Source organism: Panthera leo, chromosome B2 (genome assembly GCF_018350215.1).
Source record: "Panthera leo isolate Ple1 chromosome B2, P.leo_Ple1_pat1.1, whole genome shotgun sequence".
NCBI classification, from domain to species: Eukaryota; Metazoa; Chordata; class Mammalia; order Carnivora; family Felidae; genus Panthera; species Panthera leo.
In genome coordinates, this window is record NC_056683.1 from 141,786,987 (window position 1) to 141,810,680 (window position 23,694).

General features: G+C 39.7%; 1 protein-coding gene across 10 annotated transcripts in view; it reads left to right on the forward strand.

The window, feature by feature from the left end:
* The window catches only part of TULP4 (TUB like protein 4), a 243,338-nt gene that overhangs the window by 46,946 nt on the left and 172,698 nt on the right, over nt 1–23,694 (forward strand). For 7 of the 10 annotated variants that reach the window (XR_006202924.1, XM_042940183.1, XM_042940178.1 and 4 more), the window contains 2 exons: nt 18,487–19,037; nt 19,148–20,725. Coding sequence is in view for 9 of the 10 variants with exons in the window: in XM_042940183.1 (XP_042796117.1) it covers nt 20,474–20,725 (252 nt within the window). In the remaining variant the exon portion in view is untranslated. Of the gene's footprint in view, nt 1–4,976; nt 5,045–18,486; nt 19,038–19,147; nt 20,726–23,694 lie in introns of those variants that run through there. The other 3 variants (XM_042940188.1, XM_042940185.1, XM_042940179.1) reach the window with 3 other exon arrangements.

Here is a 23,694-nt window from a genome sequence, read left to right on the forward strand (position 1 = left end):
AATGTTTTTTAATGTTTTTATTTTTGAGAGAGACAGAGCATGAGCAGGAGAGGGGCAGAGAGAAGGAGACACAGAATCTGAAAAAGGCTCCAGGCTCTGAGCTGTCAGCACAAAGCCTGACAAAGGGCTTAAAGCCATGAACTGGGAGATAATGACCTGAGCTGAAATGGGACGCTTAACTGGGCTACCCAGGCACCCCTATATGAGGCTGGGGCTTTTAAATGAGAAATATAGTGCCTGTAAAGCATTTAGAACTATACCTAGCAAGGTCACCTGGTTGGCTCAGTTGGTTGAACGTCTGACTTGATTTTGGCTCAGGTCATGAACCTAGTGTTGTGGGATCGAGCCCCGCATCAGGCTTGGCGCTGGGTGTGGAGCCTGCTTAAGATTTTCTCTGTCTCCCTCCCTTCCTCTGCCCTTCTCCACTGCTTGAGTGTATGCTGTCTGTCTCTCTGTCTCTGTCTCTGTCTCCCTCTCTCTCCCTCTCCCTCTCCCTCTCTCTCCCCCCCCCTCTCTCTCTCAAAAAAGAAAAAAAGAATTATACCTAGCAGTTAACAAGTACTGTATAAGTGTTTGCTATTATTGTTGTTTTTTTTTTTGAAAAGACAGTTTAATTTTACCTGTATGTTTAACTTTTTGTTTTCATTGTTTCTTCTTCTGAGACCTTCCTTCTGGGTCATTTTCCTTTTACCTGAACAATATCCTTTGGAAGTTATTTTGTGAGGTCAGTTGTTTTAAAATTTAGCTTTTGTTCTTTTTAAAATGTCCTATTATTCAACAGTAATTTTTTTTTTTTGCAGTTTTATACATTTATTTGACAATCAGCAATTCTCTCAATATTAATTCTTAAAAGACAGTTCTTCCAGGTATGTAATTCTTTGTTATATGTCTGGCATCTAATTCTGTATTTTTCTCCCAGTACTTTGAAGATTTAGTTCATTGATTTCTGATGCCGTTGTTGCTATGGGATGTCTGCTGTCAGTCTGATTGTCATTCTTTTGGAAGTACCAGTCTTATTTTTGGCTGCTTTTCAACTCCTCTCTCTGTGTTTTACTAAAATGTGTGCAGATGTGGATTTCTTTTTTATTTATCCTGATTGGTGTATATTGTGCTTCTTGTATCTGTGGACCTTTTATCAGTTCTGGCAGATTCTGTCATTATGTCTTTAGATCTTTTCCATTTTCTCTTTTCTGTCTTTTTGGAATTCCAGTTAGATTGGTCCTCTTCCATCTATCCTCTGTTTCTCTTAATTTCTCCTTTATATTTCCTGCTACAAAAGATTTCACAGAATTCTTGAGCTATTAGATCTAGTTCATTAATTCTTTCTTTTGGCTGATATTGCACTCATAAATTGTATTCAGTTTTAGTGATTAGTTTTCCCTTGCTGAAAGTTTTATTTGGTTTTCTCTGGTCATTTTAGATCTTATCTTATTGCTTGCTTTTTCATTCCTTTAAGCATTTCAGGTATTTTATTTCTTCCTTCCCAATCTGTATACTGTTTATTTCCTTTTCTTGTCTTATTGCATTAGCTGGGACTTCCCGTACAATGTTGAAAAGCAGTGGTGAGAGAGGAAATCCTTGCTTTGTTCTTCACCTTATTGGGAAAGCTTTGAGCTTCTCACCATTAAGTAGCTGAATGTCTTTTGTAGATATTCTTTATCAAGTTGAGGAAGTTCCCTTCTATTCCTAGTTTACTGACAGTTTTTATCATGAATGGGTGTTGGATTTTGTCAAATGATTTTTTTTACATTTATTGATATGACCATGTAATTTTTATTTAGCCTGTTGATGTGGTTGATTACAATAGTTGGTTTTTGAATGCTGTACCAGCTTTGTGTACTTAGGATAAATTTCACAGCTGTATTTAATTCTCTACATATTATTTGATTCAGTTTACTAATATTTCTTGAGGATTTTTATATCTATTCCATGAGAGATACTGGTCTCTAGTTTTATTTTTTTGTAATGTCTTTGTCTGGTTTTGGTATTAGGATAATTCTGGCCTCATGGAATGAGTTAGGAAGTATTCTCTTTGCTTTTATCTTTTGATGAAAGAGATTATAGAGAATTGGTCTAATTTCTTTAAAATATTTTTAAAGAAATATTTATTTTTGAGAAAGAGAGAGACAGAGTGCAAGCAGGGGGAGTGGCAGAGAGTGAGGGAGACACAGAGTCCGAAGCAGGGTCCAGGCTCTTAGTTATCAGCACAGAGCCCAACACGGGGCTCAAACTCATGAACTGCGAGATCATGGCCTGAGACAAAGTCGAACACTTAACTGACTGAGCCACCCAGGTGCCCCTAGATTATAGAGAATTGGTATAATTTATTATTCAAATGTTTGGTAGAACTCACCAGTGAATCCACCTGGGCTAGTGCTTTCTGTTTTGCAGTGTTCTTAATTATTGATTCCATTTCTTTAATAGGTATAGGACTAGTCAGATTGTTCGTTCTTCCTGTGTACATTTTCACAGGTTATGTCATTCTAGGAATTGGTTTATTTCATCTAGATTATCAAATAGTATTCCTTGATTACCCTTTTTAATGTCTGTCCATGGGATCTGTAGTGATGTCCCCTCGTATATTTCTAATTTTAGTAATTTGTGTCCTTTTCCTTTTTTTATTAGCCTGGTTAGAGGCATTCAATTTTATTGATCTTTTCAAAAACCAGTTTGTGGTTTTGTTGATTTCTCTCTATTGTTAACTATTTTTGGTTTCATTGATTTGTGCTCTAATTCTTATTATTTCTTTTCTTCTGCTTACTGTAGATTTAATTTCTTTGTCTTTTTCTAGTTTCCTAAGGTAGAAGCTTAGATGGTTGATTTTAGATCTTTCATCATTTACTAATATATGCATTTAAAATTGTAAATTTCCCTCTAAGCATTGTTTTCACTGCATTTCACAAATTTTAAGTTGTATTTTCATTTTCATTTAGTTCAAAATGTTTTCACTTTCTCTTGAGATTTCTTCTATGACCCATGTGTCGCTAGAAATGTATTGTTCAATCTCCAAGTATTTGGGAATTTTCCAGCTCTCTTTCTGTTACTGATATTTAGTTTAATTTAATTGTAAAGCAGAAATTGTATGATTTCTCTTCTTTTAAATTTGTTGTGGTGTGTTCCATGGCTCTGAATGTGGTGTATTTCAGTGAGTGTTCCATGTGAACTTGAGAAAAATGTGTATTCTGGTGTTGTTGGATGAAATAATCTATAGATGTTCATTGTATCTAGTTGATTGATGATGCTGTTGAATACCAACTGTATCCTTACTGATTTTCTGCCTACTGGATCTGTCCATTTCTTTTTTATTTAAAAAATTTTTTTTTTAACTTTTACTTATTTTTGAGAGACAGAGTGCAAGTGGGTGAGGGGCAGAGACAGAAGGAGACACAGAATTGGAAGCAGGCTCCAGGCTCTGAGCTGTCAGCACAGAGCCTGACACGGGGCTCGAACTCACGGACTGTGAGATCATGACCTGAGCCAATGTCAGATGCTTAACTGACTGAGCCACCCAGGTGTCCCAGATCTGTCCATTCCTGATAGAGGGTTGTTGAAGTCTCTGATATAATAGTGGCTTAATCTGTTTCTCCTTGCAGTGTTTCATTTTTGCTTTATGTAATTTGATGCTCTGTGGTTAGATACATACATATTAAGGATTATTATGTCTTTTTGGGGGAATTGAGTCTATAATTACATAATGCCCTTATTTAATGTCCTGATACCTTTGATTGTTTTGAAGTTTGCTCTGTTTGATATTAATATAGGTACTCCCCACTTTTTATTAGTATTGGCATGGTATATCTTTCTCTAATCATTTACTTTTTTTCTTTTTTTAAGTTTATTTGGTTTCAGAGAGAGAGAAAGAATGCATGCCTGAGGAGGAGGGGGGACAGAGAGAGAGGAGAAAGAATCCCAAGTAGGCTCCACGCTGACAGAGGGGCTCAGTCTCACAAACTGTGAAATCATGACCTGAGCCAAAATCAGGAGTCAGGCACTTGAGCCACTCAGGTGTCCCTGTATCCATTTACATTCATTCATTCATTCATTCATTCATTCATTGTTTAGAGAAAGAGAGGGTGCAGGTGAGGGGCAGAGAGAGAGAGGAGAGAGAGAGAGAGAGAGAATCCCATGAAGGGCAGGAGAGAGAGAGAGGGGGAGAGAAGAAGGGCTCACCTGAAGCGGGGCTCGAGCTCACCCAGTATGGGACTCGAACTCATGAACTGTGAGATCATGACCTGAGCCAAAGTCAGATGGTTAACAACTGAGCCACCCAGGCGCCCTACCCATTTACTTTTAATCTATAAGTGTCTAATATATTTAAAATGGGTTTCTTGTAGACAACATATAGTTGGGTCTTGTTTGATCCACTCTGACAGTCTGTGTCTTTTAATTGGTGCATGTAGAACACTGACTCACAGTGATTTTTGATATAGTTGGATTAACATCCACCATATTTCTTACTGTTTTCTGTTTGTTGCTCTTGTCCTTTGATCCTGTTTTTTTTTGGTCTTCTCTTTTTCTGCCTTTTGTGGTTTAATTGAACATTTTATATGATTTCTTTTTTTCTTTCCTTTTAGCATATCTTTTATACTTATTTTTTATTTTAGTAGGTTGCCCTAGAGTTTGCTATGTATATTTATAACTAATCCCAAGTTCACTTTCAGATAACATTTATACTACTTCATGGGTAGTTTTAATACTTTGTAATAACAGAATATCCCAATTCCTCCCTTCTGTTCCTTGTGGCACTGCTGTCATTCATTTCACTTATAAATAAGCATACATAAGCATGTATATATGTATATATATTCACACACTCGTAATTGAATATATTTTTGGTATTATTATGAACACATTTATCTGTTAGATAATTAAAAATGAGACCTTTACTTCTTCTTTGATTCTCTTTCTTTATATCGGTCTGAAGTTTTGACTTATTTTCCTTTTCTCTGAAGAACTTCTTTTAACGTTTCTTCTAGGGTATGCCTACTGGTGACTGATTTCCTCAATTTCGTTTGAGAAAGTCTTTGTCTTTCACTTTTGGAGGGTAAGTTTACAGGGTACAGAATTCTAGGTTGGTGGGTTTTTCTTAGCACTTTAACATTTCATTTCATTCTCTTCTTGCTTGCGTGGTTTCTGAGGAGGAGTTGGGCATAATTTTTATCTCTGTTTCTCTATAGGTGAGGAGTTTTTTCCCTCTGGTTTCTGTTAGGATTTTTTTCCTTTATGTTTGATTTTATGTAGTTTGAAAGTGATACCTAGGTATGGCTTAGGGCATTTTCCCTGCTTGGTGTTCTCTGAGCTTCCTGAATCTGTGCTTTGGTGTCTGACATTAATTTAGCATATAATGCAGGCTTTATAGTTTCAGGTGTTCCTTCTGTTCCTGTTACCTGTATGTTATACCTTTTGTAGCTGCCCCACTGTTATTGGATATGTTGCTGTTTTTTCAGTCTTTTTTCTCTTTGCTTTTCAGTTTTGGTGATTTATGTTGAGATATCCTCAAGCAGGGGTGCCTGGTTGGCTCATTTGGTTGAGTGTACAACTCTTTTTTTTTTTTTTTTAATATTTAATCTTCTATTTATTTTTGAGAGAGAGAGAGTGTGAGCAGGGGAGTAACAGAGAGAGAGAGAGACATAGAATCCGAAGCAGGCTCCAGGCTCTGAGCTGTCAGCACAGAGCCTGACACGGGGCTCAAACCCAAGAACCATGAGATCATGACTTGAGCCAAAGTTGGACGCTTAACCAGCTGAACCACCCTGGTGCCCCAAGTGTAAAACTGTGGATATTGGTTCAGGTCATGATCCCAGGGTTGTGGGATTGAGCTCCACATTGAGCTCCGTGCTGAGCATGGAGCCTACTTAAGATTCTCTCTCTCTCCCTCTGCTCCTCTCCCCTGCTCACACTCTCTCTCTATTAAAAAAAAAAAGGAGAGATAGAGACTCAAGCAATGAGATTCTTTCTTCTGCTGTGTCCAGTCTACTAATAAGCCCATCAAAGACATTCTTCATTTCTGTTACACTATTTTTGGTCTGTAACATTTCTTTTTTGTTCTTTTTTAGAATTTCTGTGTCTCCGCTTATATTGCTCATCTGTTCTTATATGCTGTCTACTTTATCCATTAGAGCACTTAGCATATTAATCATTGTTGTTTTAACTTTCTGGTCTGATAATTCCAGCATACCTGCCATTTCTGAATGTGGTTATGATGCTTGCTCTGCCTCTTCAAATTTGTTTTTTGTCATTTAGGGGCGCCTGGGTGGCTCTAGTTGGTTAAGCGTCAGACTCTTGATCTTAGCTCAGGTCTTGATCCCACAGTCGTGAGTTCAAGCCCTGTGTTGGGCTCTGCGCTGGGTGTGAAGCCTACTTAAAAATTGTTTTCTGTCATTTAATATGTCCTGTAATTTTTTCTTGGTAGTGGGACATGATTTACTGGTTAAGAAACTGTTGTAAATAGATGGTAAGGTGTGGGGGGAGGAGAAGCATCCTACAGTCATATGATTACATCTCAGTAAGTGGGTGTGTGTGAACATGTTTTTTTGTGTGTGTGGTGAAAAATGGGTAACATAAAATTTACCATCTTACCCATTTCTAAGGTGTACAGTTCAGTCGTGTTAAGTATATGCATATTGTTGTGCATCCGATCTCCAGAATTTTTTATCTTGTAAAACTGAAACTCTGTACCCATTAGACAATGACTTCCCTTTCCTCCCTCCTCTGAGCTCCTGGGAATCGCCATGCTACTTTGTGCTTCTGTGACTTTGACTTCTCTAGCTACCTCCTATAAAAAAATTTTTTTTAACGTTTATTTATTTTTGAGACAGAGAGAAACAGAGCATGAACAGGGGAGGGGCAGAGAGAGAGGGAGACATAGAATCTGAAGCAGGCTCCAGGCTCCGAGCCATCAGCCCGGAGCCCGACGCGGGGCTCGAACTCACGGACCATGAGATCGTGACCTGAGTCGAAGTCAGACGTTTAACTGACTGAGCCACCCAGGCGCCCCTAGCTACCTCCTATAAACGGAATAATTTACTTGTCTTTTCGTGACTAGCTTGTTTAACTTCGCATAATGCCTCAAGGTTTATCTACATTATGGCATGTGTCAGAATTTCCTTCTTTTTTAAGGTCAGATAATATGTCTTTATATGTATATACCACATTTTATTTATTCATTCATCTGATGGACCACTGGTTGTGTCCACCTCTTGGCTGTTGTAAGTAATGCTTCTGTGAACGTGGGTGTGCAAGGTTCTGCTTTCCATTTTTTTGGGTATATACCCACAAGGGGAATGGCTGGGTCATATGGTACCTTTTTGAGGAACCTCCATACTGTTTTCCGTAGCAGTTATACCACTTTGCAATCCTACCAACACCATCCTAATGGGTGTGAAGTGATACCTCATTGTAGATATATATGTGTATGAACAGATGTCATGCTAACATTCTTTTGAGTTTCTTCAAAATGCTGTTTTCTCTTCTGCTATGGTCTTTATATAAGCTATCCCATTTGCTTGGAATGTCTGCCCTTGCCTCCTCCACCCCCTTTTCCATGTATTTAACATGTGTTCTTCCTTCAGATTGCAGCTCTCAGACCACTCTGTGTCTCTCCCTTGTGGCATTTGTCATAGCCTTGATTATATGACTGATGTCTAGTTTTCATCACTGGACTGTAGGCTCCTTGAAGGTAGGACCATATCTGTATTTACTTATAATTGCCTTTTAGCACCTAAATTAGTGCCTAATATATGACTACAACAGCACTAATAATAATCACTAGTACTGTGTAGCATTTACTAGGTGCCAGACACTATTTTTAAAAATATGTAAAGTACTCTTTTTAGTGTACAGTTATATGCATTTTTTATAAAAGTAGGCTCCATGCCCAATGTGGGGCTTGAACTCACGACCCTGAGATGCATGCTGTGCCCACTGAGCCAACCAGGCACCCACCCCTCCACAGTTCTATGCATTTTGACAAATGTAAACAGTTGTGTAACCACACCATATCAAAATATGGAACAATTCCATCACTCCCCGAAATTTCTCTGTGCTTCCCTCTCCTCTTTTTTTTTTTCCTCCTAGTGTTACGGAGATATAAGCGACATATAACATGTAAGTGTAAGTTTAAGGTGTATGACACAATGGTATGATACACTTATATGTTGCAAAATGATTACCACAGTGGGGTTAGTTAACACCTACATCACCTCACATAATACCATTTCTTTTTCATGGTGAGAACTTTTAAGATTTATTCTCATCAACTGTCAGGTGTAAACACAGTGTTGTTAACTAAACTCACTGTGCTGTGTCTTACACCCCCAGAACTTTGGGTCTCAGTCTTTTATTGTGGGCCTTTGCCCCTGGACTGGCTTCACATATTTTTCTCAGTCCCCCGTCCCCTTTTAGATGGGACAGGATGTCTAGAATGGGCTGGAGTTGGGTATCCTCTTCCCCCAGGTCAGTTAGATTCGGATAAAATCCTGGTTGGTTATACCTTTGTTAAATAGTTTTTCCTGAAGGCAGACCTTGTTAAGAAGAAAAGAATGCTCTTGTATATTTCTTATATATTCCTTTTCCCTTCTCCCTGCTGGAAGCCTGAGGGGATTTTCCTCTGATATTTACTATGAGGACCTAGTAAACTCCTGGAGGTAAAACTCACAAAGTTTAGGGGCTCTGATAGCTGGGTCCCCCTGGAGTTTTTCTGTCTCCTACTTGGCCACACTGTACCTCCAGCAGTCCATCACTTCCAGTTCAGGTTTCCCATGGGACAGGTTCCCATGGAGGTTTCGGCTCACCAGTTTCTGTTCTGGCAAGTATAATTCTTCGTTATTAGTCTTTTGGTCTTTCCAGTTTTAGGGGCAGTGGTTTGCCCCATCACTCACTTTTCTTACAGATCTAAGAAGAGTTGATTTTTTCTGTTTGTTGAGCTTTTTATTTAATTAGGACAGAGTGACAATTTCTAGGCTTCTTATATGCCAGACTGGAACCCTAAAATCCAAACCTAAATTCTAAATTTAAATTATTTTAAGTTTTGTTTATGTTCATTTCACTTTCTGAAGTCCAAAGGATCTAAATTTGTTGTTGCTACTGACAGCTTGTGATGACTTATTTTCTTTGTATGTTTGGTAATTTTTGATTGGTAATTGAATTTTGGTTAAATCTCATCTGTGGGAATCCTTAGGTCCTAAATTGGGAATGTTTTCATGCTGAAAAGATTTGCATTTGCTCCAACCCAGAACCGTGGAGTGATAGAAGTCTGAGATAGCTTTAGTTTCCTCGGTGGGTCCTGCAGAATGTGTACGATTCAGTCCTTCCACCTGGAGGTTGGACCAAAGTTTGGGTATCTGATGGGGGGACCACTTGTTTGTTTTGTCCAAGACGGAGGGATTTCCTGTGATAGGGGACTTTCAGTGTAAAACTGGGACAGTTCTGGGCAAACTGGGATGCTGAGGCACCCTCATTCTGATTCCAGTGTTTATATCTGCATTTGTCCAGGCAGTTCTGGACAAATATGTGTCTTACATCTGCATTTGCCAGATAACCCTGGCTTTCTCATATGTATGTATGTGCCTTCCTTAGAGATTTCTCATACTTTCCTGCAAGTCCAGCAAAAGATTAAGTCTGTTGTAATTTACCCAAGATCTGGCTATGTAGTTAATGGGCAGGCCTTTCAGAGCATCCTGGAAGTCTAATCTGTAATTTCACTTTTTGCTTAAGTTACTGTGAATGTTACTGTGTCTCTCCGTAGTCTTCTACAATATAATTATTAGTGGTTGCTTAATATTCTGTTTTATGTCTGTACCAACATGTACTGAATCAATATATATATGAAAATGCTGTGGTAGAAATCCTTTTAGCTAAATCTTTGCAGGATTGAACATTATTTCCTTGTGATAAATTTCCAGAAGTAGAATTGCTGAATCAAAAGGTTTGCATCATTTTAAGTCCTTTGAATTATATCACCAAATTGGTTTCCCATTTCTGTACACCTTATATGACACTGGGAATTATCATTTGTTTCGGTCTTTGTCACTTTGATAAATGAAATACTCTCCCTTTTTAAGTAAGGCACATGGCTTCGTACTAGTGAGCCCCATATATGATACCATAGTATTTCAACAGCAGTTTCAGATCTAGATTCACTCTTAGAAGTATCTTGCCCCCACTCACTCTCTTTGAAACTGATAATCAAGCTGTTTGTCTTACAGCCTTCATGTCCTTCACTCTATATACAGATAGATGCTCATGTTCTTAGAACTGGCTGTTGAAATCAGGCACAGAAAGTAAATAGGGAGTAGCTTTCCCTGAAAATGTGCCTCTTTACTGTTCTCTGGACACAGCAGTGGACCCACAGCTTCCTCACTTGAATTCTTTACTTACATGTGCTTCAATGCCTGTCAGCCTTAAGCTTCAGTAGGCCCAGATTCTGAGTGGTTGGTGTAGACCCAGGCTTTGTATGGAGAACCTCATCTGTCAGTATTTGTTTCCCTTTTTCTTAGAAGACTCTGGGGCCCTATAGCATACCTAGTACCTTAGTGAACACTTACTTAAATGCAGTACTGGTGGGTGCTGTGGGTGAGATGAAAATTGGAGTGTAGGACTTTGTTTTTTAGTAGGTGTGATGAATTAAGCAGGAAGATAGCTCTACCATGGGCAGAGGAGGTCCTTGCCACTTGAGTCTGTGTAGTGCTTTGGTGGACTGTGTCTGAAGGAACTGGTGCTATTCTGAATAAGACACAAGTTTTCTGAGGAAGGCATCTCTAAAATTGATGGTGCACGTCGATGGGAAAGTGATTTGATACGAATACACTTGTAGTAAGTGTGCATCTTTTGAGCAAGGCTTGGCATAAGCCATGCACACGTCTTTATTTTCTCAGTAGCATGCTTTGAGAACTGAGAGCCAGAGGATGATAGCACAGTAAAGATATTAGATCATGATTGAACTCCATTATCTTTGCTGGGGTGTTGTGACATTTTCATGTATGTAGTTGTTCATATGTAGGTGGCCATATGACAAGTCATTTCTGAGAGTATCCCTGCCTTAAAAGGCAGTCTTGGAAGGCATATTTGAACTAGCCTCTAAGCGGCTATTGAAATGAATTAGGAACCAGTTAGAACCACCTTGGACTAGGTGGATATTCAAGGGTTGTGGAAAATTCCCCAGGGGAAGGAGTGTCTGTAATTAGAGGCAAGTCATTAGTGAAAAAGAAATGTAGAGTTCAGGGTCTGCTGAACTCTACCTTTCCAGCTGTGAAAAGGGGGCAGCCAGGGGAGGCTGGAGCATGGAGTGAGTCACCCTGGCCATGGAGCTGAGTCTAAGACAATAGATACGCAGGACCGCACAGTTGCTGTCCCTCAAGTAGAAATTGGGGTGTGTTTAATTTTTATCACCAAGCAGGAATACTCATTTTCCTTTCCTTTCTTCTCTCCATCCCTAAACAAGTCTGTAATCAAAAACTTAAACTTCAAGGTGTTTGGAATATTTTACTCCAGAGTTTCTGCTGTGTTTTTCTTTCTGCTTTGTATTCATCTAACATCTATATATTTTTTCCTGAAATAGACTTTTTGCTTCTCATCTCAATCTTCTGCTTAACCATTCTCTTAAATTTTTATCCTTTAGAAAGAAATGTAACTTTATTCTGAAATTTTATCTCCATTTGTTACTCCTAAAGCTTTTTTTTTTTTTTTTTAAATATTCATTTTGAGAGAGAGAAAGAGAGAACAAGCAGTGGGGGGACACAGGGAGAGAGAATCCCAAGCAGGCTCTGTGCTATCAGCATGGAACCTGAGGGGCTTGATCTCCTGAACCGTGAGATCATGATTTAAGCCCAAATCAAGAGTCAGACACTTAACTGAGCCATCCAGGCGCCCCCATTCTTTATTCTTAATATGCATTTTCTTTGTGGATGTCTTCTTAACTTGAGAACTAAAACAGTGTCTTTGGTACTTTATTGGGGTTTTCTAGATTGTGAGTGTACTCGTTAAGATTGGGTATAATAATTTTTAAAATTCTTTCCTAATTGATTTAAATTTAAGTTTTCTAAAAATCCCAAAGGATTGGTGCCTAATCTAGTTCACAGCTTATTAAACCTGTTTATTGTGAGATATATCATACAAGTAGAATATGTCAGATATATAGATAGTAAATAATAATTACAGAGTGAGCACCCTGTAACCACCACCCCAATCAGGACATAGAATATTGCCAACACCCCAGCAACACCCATTCACAGTCTTGTACCCCAAGGTAACCACGGTATTGCTTTATGTTATAAAAGTTTTTAAAATGTTATATTATCTATGTATGCAGTCTTAACTAATAAAATTAGTTTGGCCTGTTGTGAACTTTATATAAATGGATTCATATTGTAGGTATTTTTTTCATTGGATCCCTTTGTTCAACATTATGTTTGTGAAATTCACCCATGTTCTATATTGTGTTCATTTACAGTGCTGTGTACAATTCTGTTGTTTGAATATGACACACTCTATCCATTCAGGTTGGTTTCATTTTTTGGCTAATGTTAGTGATGCTGCTACTACAGCTGTGTGTCTTTCTCAGGAGCGCTGGTCAAGGATGTGTCTAGTGCACATGTTCAGGAGTGAGATTGCTTTTTGCAGAGTACTCTGATCTTCAGTAGTACTAGCTAATACCAAGTTTTCCAGAGTGGTTGCGTTCTTGTAACTTTTAATGAATATATTTCTATCAAAATTGTGGAAATGGAAAATATCTTCCCTAATTTATTTTATCTCTGATCTTTAACATTAATTCAGATGATTAAAAAATAAGCCAAAAATGTATTTTTCTCCCACCACCCCCCACTTAGTGAATTTTACCCATGTTTGTGGAAAGTAGGATTCAGATAGACCAAAATAAACTGTAGTGAAAACAACTCTAGTTAGAAAAAAAGAGTATCTAATTACAGATGAGGGAGGCAGAGAATTCAGCACAGGGCATTTTGCATAGTAAGTATTCAGTTAAGATTTGCTGATTGATTAATCTAGAAGTATCTAATTCCGACAGGGTTTCCTTCCCTGAACAACATATCATTCTGTCCCTAAATTGTATTTTTCAAAGTTCGGGACTCCTAATTTGTCAGTAAGAACTGGATAGTATGCAGGGTGCCTGGGTGCTCAGTCGGTTAAGTGTCTGACTTTGGCTCAGGTCATGATCTCATGGTTCGTGGGTTCAAGCCTTGTGTCGGGCTCTGTGCTGACATCTCAGAGCCTGGAGCCTACTTCAGTTGCTGTGTGTCCCCCTCTCTCTGTTCTCCCCCGCTTGTGCTCTCTCTCTTTCTCTCAAAAATAAATAAACGTAAAAAAAAAAAAAAAGAACTAGATATTATGGAAAGTTAGATTGGAAAGCATTTTATAAGCTTACTGACTCTTACACCACTGTCAGGTTATTAATTCAGTCAGACACATGTATTATTTAAGATTGTATCTCCACGAAGCAGGGATGGATTTTTCAGTGATATATAGAAATAGGCTGAAAATAAGCTGTAATTACCAGAAGTAGGTCTGGGCCTGTATTACAGTGTTTAGGGTGAAAAACATCATAATGCCTGGGGTGCCAGGTTGGCTCATTGGGTTAAGCATCCGACCTGGTCATGATTTCACAGTTTGTGAGTTTGAGCCCTATGTCAGGCTCTGTGCTGACGGCTCAGAACCTGGAGCCTGCTTCGGATTCTGTGTCTCCCTCTCTCTCTGCCCTTTACCCACTTGTGTTCTGTCTCTCTCTGTCCCTCAAAATATAAATAAATGTAAAAAAAAGAAAAAAACAAAAAAACATCATAATGCCAAACTTTGGAGTATTTACTTTCAACCAGTTATCAAAAGATTTTGTATGAATAGTTGCTTTTCTTAATTTACTTTAAAATTAAGGTGAAATATATGTAAAAAAAACTTAGCATTTTAATCATTTTAAAGTGTGCAATTCAGTGGCTGTAAGTACATTTCCATTATTTTGCAGCTGTCATCACTGTCTATCTCTAAAAATTTTTTCATCATCTCAAACTGGAATGCTGTACCCATGAAATAATGGCTTCTCAGTCCCTTCACCCCCAACCCCTAGTGGCTATCATTCCACTTTCAGTCTCTATGAATTTGCCTCTTCTAGGTACTTTATAAAAGTGTGCTTATAATATTTGTGCGTAATTATGTGACTGCCTTATTATTTCACTTAGCACAGTGTCTTCAGGGTTCATCCATGTTGTAGCATGTGTCCAACAGAAAGTTCTTTCTTCCTGAGGCTGAATCATATTTCACTGCACGTATATACCACATTTGGCTTATCTGTTCATCTACCTATAGACACTTGGGTGGCTTCCACCCTTTGGCTATTGTGAATAATGCTGCCATGAACATGGGTGTAAAATACTATTGGAGTCCCTGCTTTCAGTTGAGTAGTCACTTTATATTTATTTATTTATTTATTTATTTATTTAATATTTCTATTTATTTTTGAGAGAGAGAGAGAGAGAGCGCGAGCGCCAGCCAGGGAGGGGCAGAGAGAGAGGGAGACAGAGAATCTGAAGCAGGCTCCAGGCTCTGAGCTGTCAGCACAGAGCCTGATGCAGGGCTTGAACTCGGGAACCTCAAGATCATGACCTGAGCTGAAGTCGGACGCTTAACTGACTGAGCCACCCATGCGCCCCTGAATAATCACTTTTTAATCTTTCTATACCAGACCCCTTTCACTTAGGAGTGTTGATTTGATAGTGAACTTCCCTCAGAAGCTATCTAGTATATCTTCATTTTCTCATCCTGATAAGAATAGAAGACTTTCTGTTTATATCAATGGTAGCATTATAATGGGTGTCAGCCTTTCAGTAATTAGGATATTATGGTTGTGATTTTTTATTAGATTTTTGTATCCATTATTCATTTGAATCATCATAAAGTAGTATGTCATTTTTTCTTAAAATACCTGCTGTATTTATTTAGCATATATAGTGCTCTATAATTTTAAAAATTGGGTGAAAAAGCATAGCAACCTCTATAAAAACACTTTTGTCTGCTTTTACTATGGAGTTTTATCCTACATACTTGGGTGTAATAGTTATTTAAGGCTTATATTTCAGAGAGTTAGCATATTATCAGTGATTTTCAAACTTTTTTGGTGTCAGGGCCACTTTTTAGTCTTCCAGATTGTTGAAGACCCACAAGAACTTTTGTTTATGTGCATATTAGCTATTGATATTTACCATACTAGAAATTAAAACTGAGAAATTAAAAAAGATTACTAATTCATTAAAAAAATAAACCTATTAAATGTTTTAAAAAATACGTGTCTTATGAAAAATTACCATGTTTTTTAACTGAAAACATTTACCCAGAAGAATAACATTATTTTACATTTTGGCAAAATATCTTTCATGTCTGACTTAGTGAAAGATAGCTGGCTTCTTATATCTGCTTCTGTATTCAATCTGTTGCAGTATGCTGTTTTTGTTAAAATATATGAAGAAAATCTGACACACAGATATGTAGTTGGAAAAGGAAAAAGTATTAAAAAAATTTTTTTTAATGTTTATTTTTGAGAGAGAGAGACAGGGTGTGAGCAGGGGAGGGACAGAGAGAGAAGGAGACACAGAATCCAAAGCAGGCTCCATGCCCTGAGCTGTCAGCACAGAGCCCAACGTGGGACTCAAACTCATGAACCGTGAGATCATGACCTGAGCCTAAGTTGGGCGCTCAACCGACTGAGCCACCAGGCTCCCTAAAAGGAAAAAGTATTTTAATAGCCTTTTCAGATAATCACGGATCTTTTTTCGATACCATACCAAAACTTAACAAGGTTAGTTTCTGAAAGGTTAGTAGCAATATGGAATTTTAAACATATCAGTGAATTTTTTTGTACTTGGTTAGATTAAAATCCTTTTGTCTTTCTTGCACCTTGGTAGCTCTTTTACTCAAGCATAATTTGTATCATCATGTGTCGGTCATTTGGAAGATACCAGTTCACCAAATTATATGAATTTTCTAAATACTGATATTCTATGAAATATGAAATACAGTATAAACAGTCCACGTCTGTTAATGTTCCCTCCAGTCACATGCAGAATGTCGCTAAATCATGGGGAGCTATTAAGCTCACAGTGATAGATCCTGGTTTCCCCACAGTTCTGATTTTAACTTGAAAGCTCAACTTTTATTACAGGAGGCAAAGGCTGTCCATTGTTTTTCTTAAAGTGATGTGCTGCTTTTGTTCATATTCGAGAAGATGTCTGCCAAACACCCAAGCCTGAATTACCATAATTTGCCATTCATTCTTCCCAGTAAACATGGTATTCCACACAAAAGACCTTGGTTCAGCTTGCAACTTAAACTACAGCACAAGGGCTTTTCCCAGGGTCACTTTTGTACTTCAGTGGTCGGCGGGGGTGCCTTCTGAGTGCTCGCTGTTTTGAAACACAGAATATTAACCAACCATGTATTAGTGGTTGGGACTTAATAAAATTAATGATTTGTACTGCATCAAGAATATTCTTAAGTGAAGCTGGCGTATTTATTTATTTATATAGTGGGCTCCACACCCATCACGGAGCCCAGTGCAGGTCTTGAACTCACAACCCCGAGATCAAGACCTGAGCTGAGATCAAGAGTTGGATGCTTAACCGACTGACCCACCCAGGTGCCCTGAAGCTGGCATTTAAACAATTCCGACGAGTATTGGTACATTTTGGTACCAGTGCCTTCACTGGTGTGAAAGAGCTGAGGTTGACCCACTATTGCTTTTGTATCATTGATACAATTGTCGATATAGTAAGGAAGGCAAATAATGTCTTAGTATTATTATGAAAATAATTTTGACCCCATGGACCCCGTAGGAGGATTTCAGGGGAACTGACAGCTTACACTGTCATGTTTAATGTGGATGCTTTAATAATCACGGATCATGATGTTAAATAGTTTAAAACCCGTGTATATACAGCTGGGTCTTGAGAAGTTGTGTCTGCTTTTTCATCTGTGGCTGCCCCAAGTCAGAAGAAGGACCAAGGCTATTATACAGTGGTATTAGCATTTGAGGAGGAGGAACATGGCATTAATTTGAACTCTATAGCATTTGTTTTTACTTTTTTTCCTCAGGAACAAGTGCTTCCTTGAGAGGATTCCTGAGAGAATTTGGTTGTTTTGATTTATAGGCTCATACAAAATATATATACTGTGACTCATCTGAATTAGAGTATCTTAAGGAAATTACGTGTAGCTGCTTGCCTTGCTCCTGCCTGGCTCCTATAAACTTTTACTGAATATCTAGTTTACACTGAGCTTATGCCAGGAATGAAAAAGAGTGGTTCCCAGCCTCCAGGAGCATAGAGAAGAGTGCTTGAATGCAGCGTGATGAGCGCTGTAGCAGAAGTTAGTGCGAGGTGCTCTGGGAAGCTTCGCAGGACAGGAGCTGTCGCAGGTGGTTTTAAAGGAAGTGTGCTGGTGCCTGGCAAGGAGTGGAGACATGAAGGAGAGGAGGACATAGTGCTTTGGGGGATAGGGAGTGGCCAGACACCACGGTGGTAACACAGGCAGGGCTGGAGCTGGAGGCTGTGGCCGGAGAAGAGAAGGGTCTTGCTGGGATTTGATCTCATAGACCAGAGGTTCTCAAAGCCTGGTCCTCAGACCAGCAGCATGAACATCTCTGTGGAACTGGTTAGAAATTCAGATACCTGGGCCTGGCCCTTAGACTTTCAGTGGCAAGTATTTTGGGTGGAGGTAGTCTGTTTAACTAGCCCTCTAGGGGACTGCCTGGGCCAGGGGAGAACAGACCAGGCTCTTTAGGTGGCCTTGAAATTTAGAAAGGTTACCCTGAGGGCCCTCTAGAAGGTGGGACGGTGTGGGGAAGTTAGGGACCGTGTGTTTTTGTGGATGTGATGCAGGCCTGGACTGATGGCAGTAGGACGGAAGAGAGGGTGGATTTGCTGGAGATGGATTCTTTAGGACTTTATTGCTAGTCCTGTTGCTGGTCAGAAACTGAGAACACGGCTGCTCTTGGCTCTGTGACCTGCGAGCAGTCAGGGATGGGGCTTTTCAAGCCCCTTGCTTCTTGTGTCTTCAGGCAACATCTTTCACCCATAGTGAAAAAATCAATTCAGATAACTTGCCTGCACCTCTTCAGTCTCCTTTTTGAGGTGGCTATGCAACTATAACTAGGATGATGGCCCCTGGAGGGATAAAGTTGCACACGTGGGACCCAGAGTCTTAGAAAGGACGGCATGGTGTGAGAGAATAGAGGGGAGGATTTCGTTCAGACACGCCCAGCTCCTAGCAAGTTGCATGAGTGTTACATGGCGTTCAGCCTGTTGTGTTGTGTGCTGTCCATAAGCTGGCTAGGTGTGCCCTTTTACTGTGAGAGTTTTAGCAAGCAGTAGCTCCACTTGACATCTATATATGTGTGTGTAAAGATGGGGCCTCCCAGTTTCTGTTCAGCTAGAACTTCTCTTCTTCAGTGTGTTCAAGTTCTTTTGTTCATATCCTGTTTTGTTTTTACAGATTTGTAAGACTCCAGGGCCTTCAAGCTGTGATCAGTCAGACGGTTCCTGAAACGGCTGGGAAAGAGGTGCTTTGGTGCCCATCGAAGAGCGCATGTCTGTGCATATCTAAGCCCTTCTTTGTACACATACACGTTTACACAGGAAGACAGGCTCACTCTGGCGCACACTTGAAGAGTTTTACAACTGATGAAAATTAATGCAAGACTCAGATGGAGCAACCTGACGCTGTGGGGCTCAGGAGCCTGGGGGGAGGAGGACCCTACTAGTGGTCAGTTTTCCACGCGCTCTTCGCGGTTGAAGAAAGTTTGCAGAAAGAAGAAAAGGAAACTTGCTCAGCTCAAGCCTCAGAAGCACCTCCCCAGGATAAAAAGAGGGCTTGGTGAGAAGGTGGCCGGCAGTGAAGTGTGGCTTCAAGCAGCACAGGAGGGGTCATGCAGTGAGTTTTGCACTTTATTTTCTAGTGGTTTCGGTGATTTGGACAGACTTCAAAACTCTGGACTGAGAAGTAACTCTGGCTGTGTGGTCGTGACTTCAGGAAAGCAAGGTCAGGTATGATGGGACAAGTCTGAACAATGGACTGGTTCCTTTGCCTTTTTCAGTTAACTATATTACTCGACATTTTAATTTATTATTTCCCTTTTCCTTTTCTGTATCTATAGGATAACATTTCAAGGTAGCAGTTGAAACCAGTATTTATAAAATAAATATCAAGGAACATCCAAGCAAAGCTGCTTTTCTTTGGACTGTACATGTGGCATTTGGAAGCAGTCTCTGGATGTGAGCAGGAGAGCGCCCATCAGAAAACATGCTGACTCTTTAGGGAACAGTCTGGAAGAACCCGACTCTTGCCTGTATTTTCATTTTAAGGGATTCCCTTCCCTGTTGAGTCCAAGAAGACTTGCATATAGGAGGAAGATTACTTGATGGACTTAATTCTGAGATTAGTCTTTTCCTTCAAGATGGAAAAATATGTGATCTTTAGGAGCAGAAAGGGGAGAGGCAAATAGGGAGGGAGGAAGGAGACGGGACAAAAGAGACAGAATTCTGTAGTGAGGCCCGCTTTTGGCAGCAAGAGGATTTAGGATTCACTCAAGGCAAACACTTGTGCCACTTAAAGAGCTTTAGAACCTTCTGGCCCTGCAAGTGAAGGGATTTTCTCTCTCCGCCTCCATGACACCAAGGAGTGCACTGGTTTATCGGGGGGAAGTCAGATGGAGCCCAGCTCCTCACCAGGACATAGCCACCTGCCTGCTGGGAAGTCAGGCCGGGCCCTGAGGTGGGAAGTTTCTGGTTCTGAACAGTGGCAAGAGTCTTTTTCTTCCTGAACTTGGACTGCTGTCTGCACAAACTCTGGTCTGTTTTTGCACGGTTTGTGTGCCTTTTTTCCCCTTTATGCAATCTTTTTCAGCTTCAGCAGCAGAAATTTGTTTAGTTGAGAAAACATGCCAGAGGGTGGCTTCAGAAAGAAGATGATCCCATGTGTTCTGTCTCTGCATCTGAAATTTTAAAGAGAAAATTCCAGCTCGAGGGATTCTTTAAAGCCTTAAGTTACTTGAAATCTATGTATTTGCAACCCTTTGTCTCTGGAATCATATTACACTAAACTGGAATCTCAGGCTGAACGAGAATAACCAAGTTGAGTTAAGAGAAGAAAACTTAGTTTCTTGATCGGCACATGTTAATGATGCTCTTCTTCCTCTAAGGACTTGAAAAGAAAAACGGACGCATGTTGTTTTTAAGCATTACCTTTTCTTAGCAGACTGCCATCATCTTTTCTAGAGGAATTTTTTCACTATGCATTTGGTGGATCTTTATAAAATACTGGCCTTCTGATTAGGTCCAGGTCAGTCTTGATTAAAAGGGGTCAGGGAAAACAACGCAAGCCAACCACAAAAATCCAGTCAATCAACTAATGAAAAGAATTGGTTTAAGTTTCCTGGCATTCAGCATTACTATTTAAATAAAAGAGTTCACTGGAAAAAAGTATGTATGCAGCGGTGGAGCATGGGCCTGTCCTTTGCAGCGACTCCAACATCCTCTGCCTGTCGTGGAAGGGGCGCGTTCCCAAGAGTGAGAAGGAGAAGCCAGTGTGTCGGCGGCGCTACTATGAGGAGGGCTGGCTGGCCACGGGCAACGGCCGCGGCGTTGTTGGGGTGACCTTCACCTCGAGCCACTGCCGCCGGGACAGAAACACTCCCCAGAGAATAAACTTCAACCTGCGGGGCCACAATAGTGAGGTGAGCTGGGGCTTTGTTGCACTTTTGTCTGGTCACTTGTCGTGGTCTTTTTGAGCCCCCTCCCTGTGGATTCAGAATTTGCTTCATTTTCTCAACTTGCTGCCAAGGGAGACTTTTCAAACTCTGAATTCTGGTTTCTGTGTCCCAGTGGGAACATGTTAAGGTGGACACAGTTCCTGCTGGCCTGTGTCCCTCTCCGAGTATGTCCATTCTTTTGGATGCCCCTCACTCTCCTTTCCCACCGGCAGGGATACCAGTGCAGCTTTCTGCCCAGGCTGAGAGGTTAGACTAGATGACTCTGACCAGCGTATCATGCGTGTCAGCCCTTTTGGTCACCCTGTATGCATAGCCAAGAGTTACTGGCCTGTGTCAGGCTGGCAGTGCAAACAATGAAAGTAATGCCATCTTCACCTTACACAGTTAAGATCTGCCTTGCTCCGTATGATGGTTTAACACCTAGCATGTGTTTCTTGTACTTGGAGGTGCAAAAGAAAGGAATTCATTGGACAGAGGTGACGGAAGTAATTAATTGGACAAGAGCCATAGTTTTTCACATCTATTGGGTATATTATATTGAGGATATTATGCGGTGTATACATACATACATACAGATACCTCTGGACTTCTAAAACATAAACTGTCACTACATGTGAAATTCATTCAACCAGTGTTTATTGAGCAATGTTTAAGTGTTAGGTACTGTTTTGAAAAGAAGAGATGTACGTACATAGCGTGTTAACAGGATTCATGCTTCACTGTTCAATGGCTTATTTGTTTTCTAAGGTGGAATCCATCATAAAGCGTCCATATATGGCTATTGAATAGTTGTTGTAAAAGCGGGAGAATATTTTTGAAGTACATCATACAGTAAAGTGTATTCGTCTTAAGCTTACATCTCAGTGATCATTGACCTGTGCAGTCATCCGTGTAACCTCCAACCAGATCAAGATGTAGAACATTTCCAGCACCCCTCACAGGTACCTGCTGGCCCTTCCCAGGTTGTGCACCCTGCTGAGAGGTGACCCAGATAAGTTGGCCCTGTGCTTGAACTTTGTGTTAATGTAAACTTCATGCTCATTGATCATATACCCTTTGTGTCTGGCTTTTCTCACTCACTGTGATATTTGTGAGATTCATCCCTGTTGTGTGTGCTATTAGTTTGTTCTTTTTGATTGATGTTGGTTTTCCATTCAAGGAAGAAACAATTATTCCATTTCTATATTGAAGAGCATGTGGGTTGCTTCCAGTTTTTGGCTGTTATGGCTAAACCTGCTCTGAACATTCGTGTCTTTTTATGGATCTGTGCATGCACAGTGTAATTTTCAGGTCGTGGTACAGGTATACATTTAAATCACCAATTTTCCAAAGTGGTAGTGCCATTTTATGCCCCCACCTATCAGTATATGAAAGTTTCAGTTGTATAAAAAGCTTCTTTTGAATTTGAATTTTTCGTATAAAAAAGTTTCCGTTGTATAAAAAGCTTCTCTTGAATTTGAATTTGGTTGTATTTAAGGAATATTTTATGAATGCCTCTATACTTAACTGCACATACACACATGCACACATATACACATACATATGCATACATACACTTTTATGCATATGCCAAGCCTGGTCCTATTTTTGCACCACTGTGCATAGTGATGATCGACTTTGTTTTTTTTTAATGTTAATTTATTTTTTAGAGAGAGAGAGAGAGAGAGCAAGCATGCATGAGTGAGGAGAAGAAAGAGAGGGAGACAGAGGATCATAAGCAGGTTCTGTGCTGACAGCAGAGAGTGGGATGTGGGGCTCGAACTCACAAAACCGTGAGATATTAACCTGAGCTGAAGTTGGACGCTTAACCAACTGAGCCACCTAGGTCCCCCAACGATCAGCTTCCTTAAACTTAGAGATTTGACAGCCACTTTTGATTTAAAATCATTTTAGCACTGGGTGTTGTATGGAAACCAATTTGACAATAAACTTCATATATTGAAAAAAAATCATTTATAACAATACTGAACATATTTAAGGATCTATACACTAATTCTAGTGAGAAAATGGTAATTTGCATTAAAGCCAATGAAAAGTCACCGCAGATCTTTTTTTTCCTTCCTTATGAATTCTTCGCAAAAGGTGAGTTGGTAGATTTGTGATCCCTCCCTATGATATCATAATGATGGATGTAAGAGAGAACCGTGTTTTACTTCCTGGGGCGCTGGCATCTTCTCCCATTTCTGTTCCTTTGTTTCCATATGTCTGTTTCAAAAAGTTCCAGGCCTATCACTTAACTAGTTGGTGTGGTCCCCTCCAAGTCACTCAAGTCATTAGTTTACACAGTCAAATTGAAAGAATAATTCTTTCAGAGTTGTTGTAAGAATCTATCAGAATATTTTTGAAAGGGCTTTGAAAATGGTGAATGCCATGTATGTAAATGGTGATATTGAGTATCTCCTATGCTCTATTTACTGAATTATATTCTTTCCAGTCCTTGTAATGTTACTTAATACCCTTAAATTCTGTTACTAGTCATGAGGCTAGAGACAGCATTTTTAAAACTTTTGTTTCACAGTTAAGATTTGAAAACACATATGATTTGAGTCAGTAGATGCTTATTGTATCTCTGTCATGTTCTGGGTGCTGTGTGTACTTGCCAACATGGGGCAGGATAAGTCATGGATTATGCCTGATGGAGTCCACGGTCTAGCAGTAAAGGTGAGGTGTGTACCTGGATGTCTCTTTCTTCATGTGTTTCAGTTAGCGTGGAAAGAAAGATTTGGGTCGTTCAAAGAATTAAGGCTGAGGTTTACCACAGATTTTGTTGTGAAGATGACCTTTGAATAGGGCTTTGAGAAATAGAATTTAGATAGTTCTTTTTCCTGAGTGATGCAGGAAGATTAAGCCACGTTCTGGCCTCAGAGAAGTATTTTCTCTCTTTGTGACACGAAGGTGCTGTGTTTCCCTTGGCTCCAGTCTGAGCATGTCTG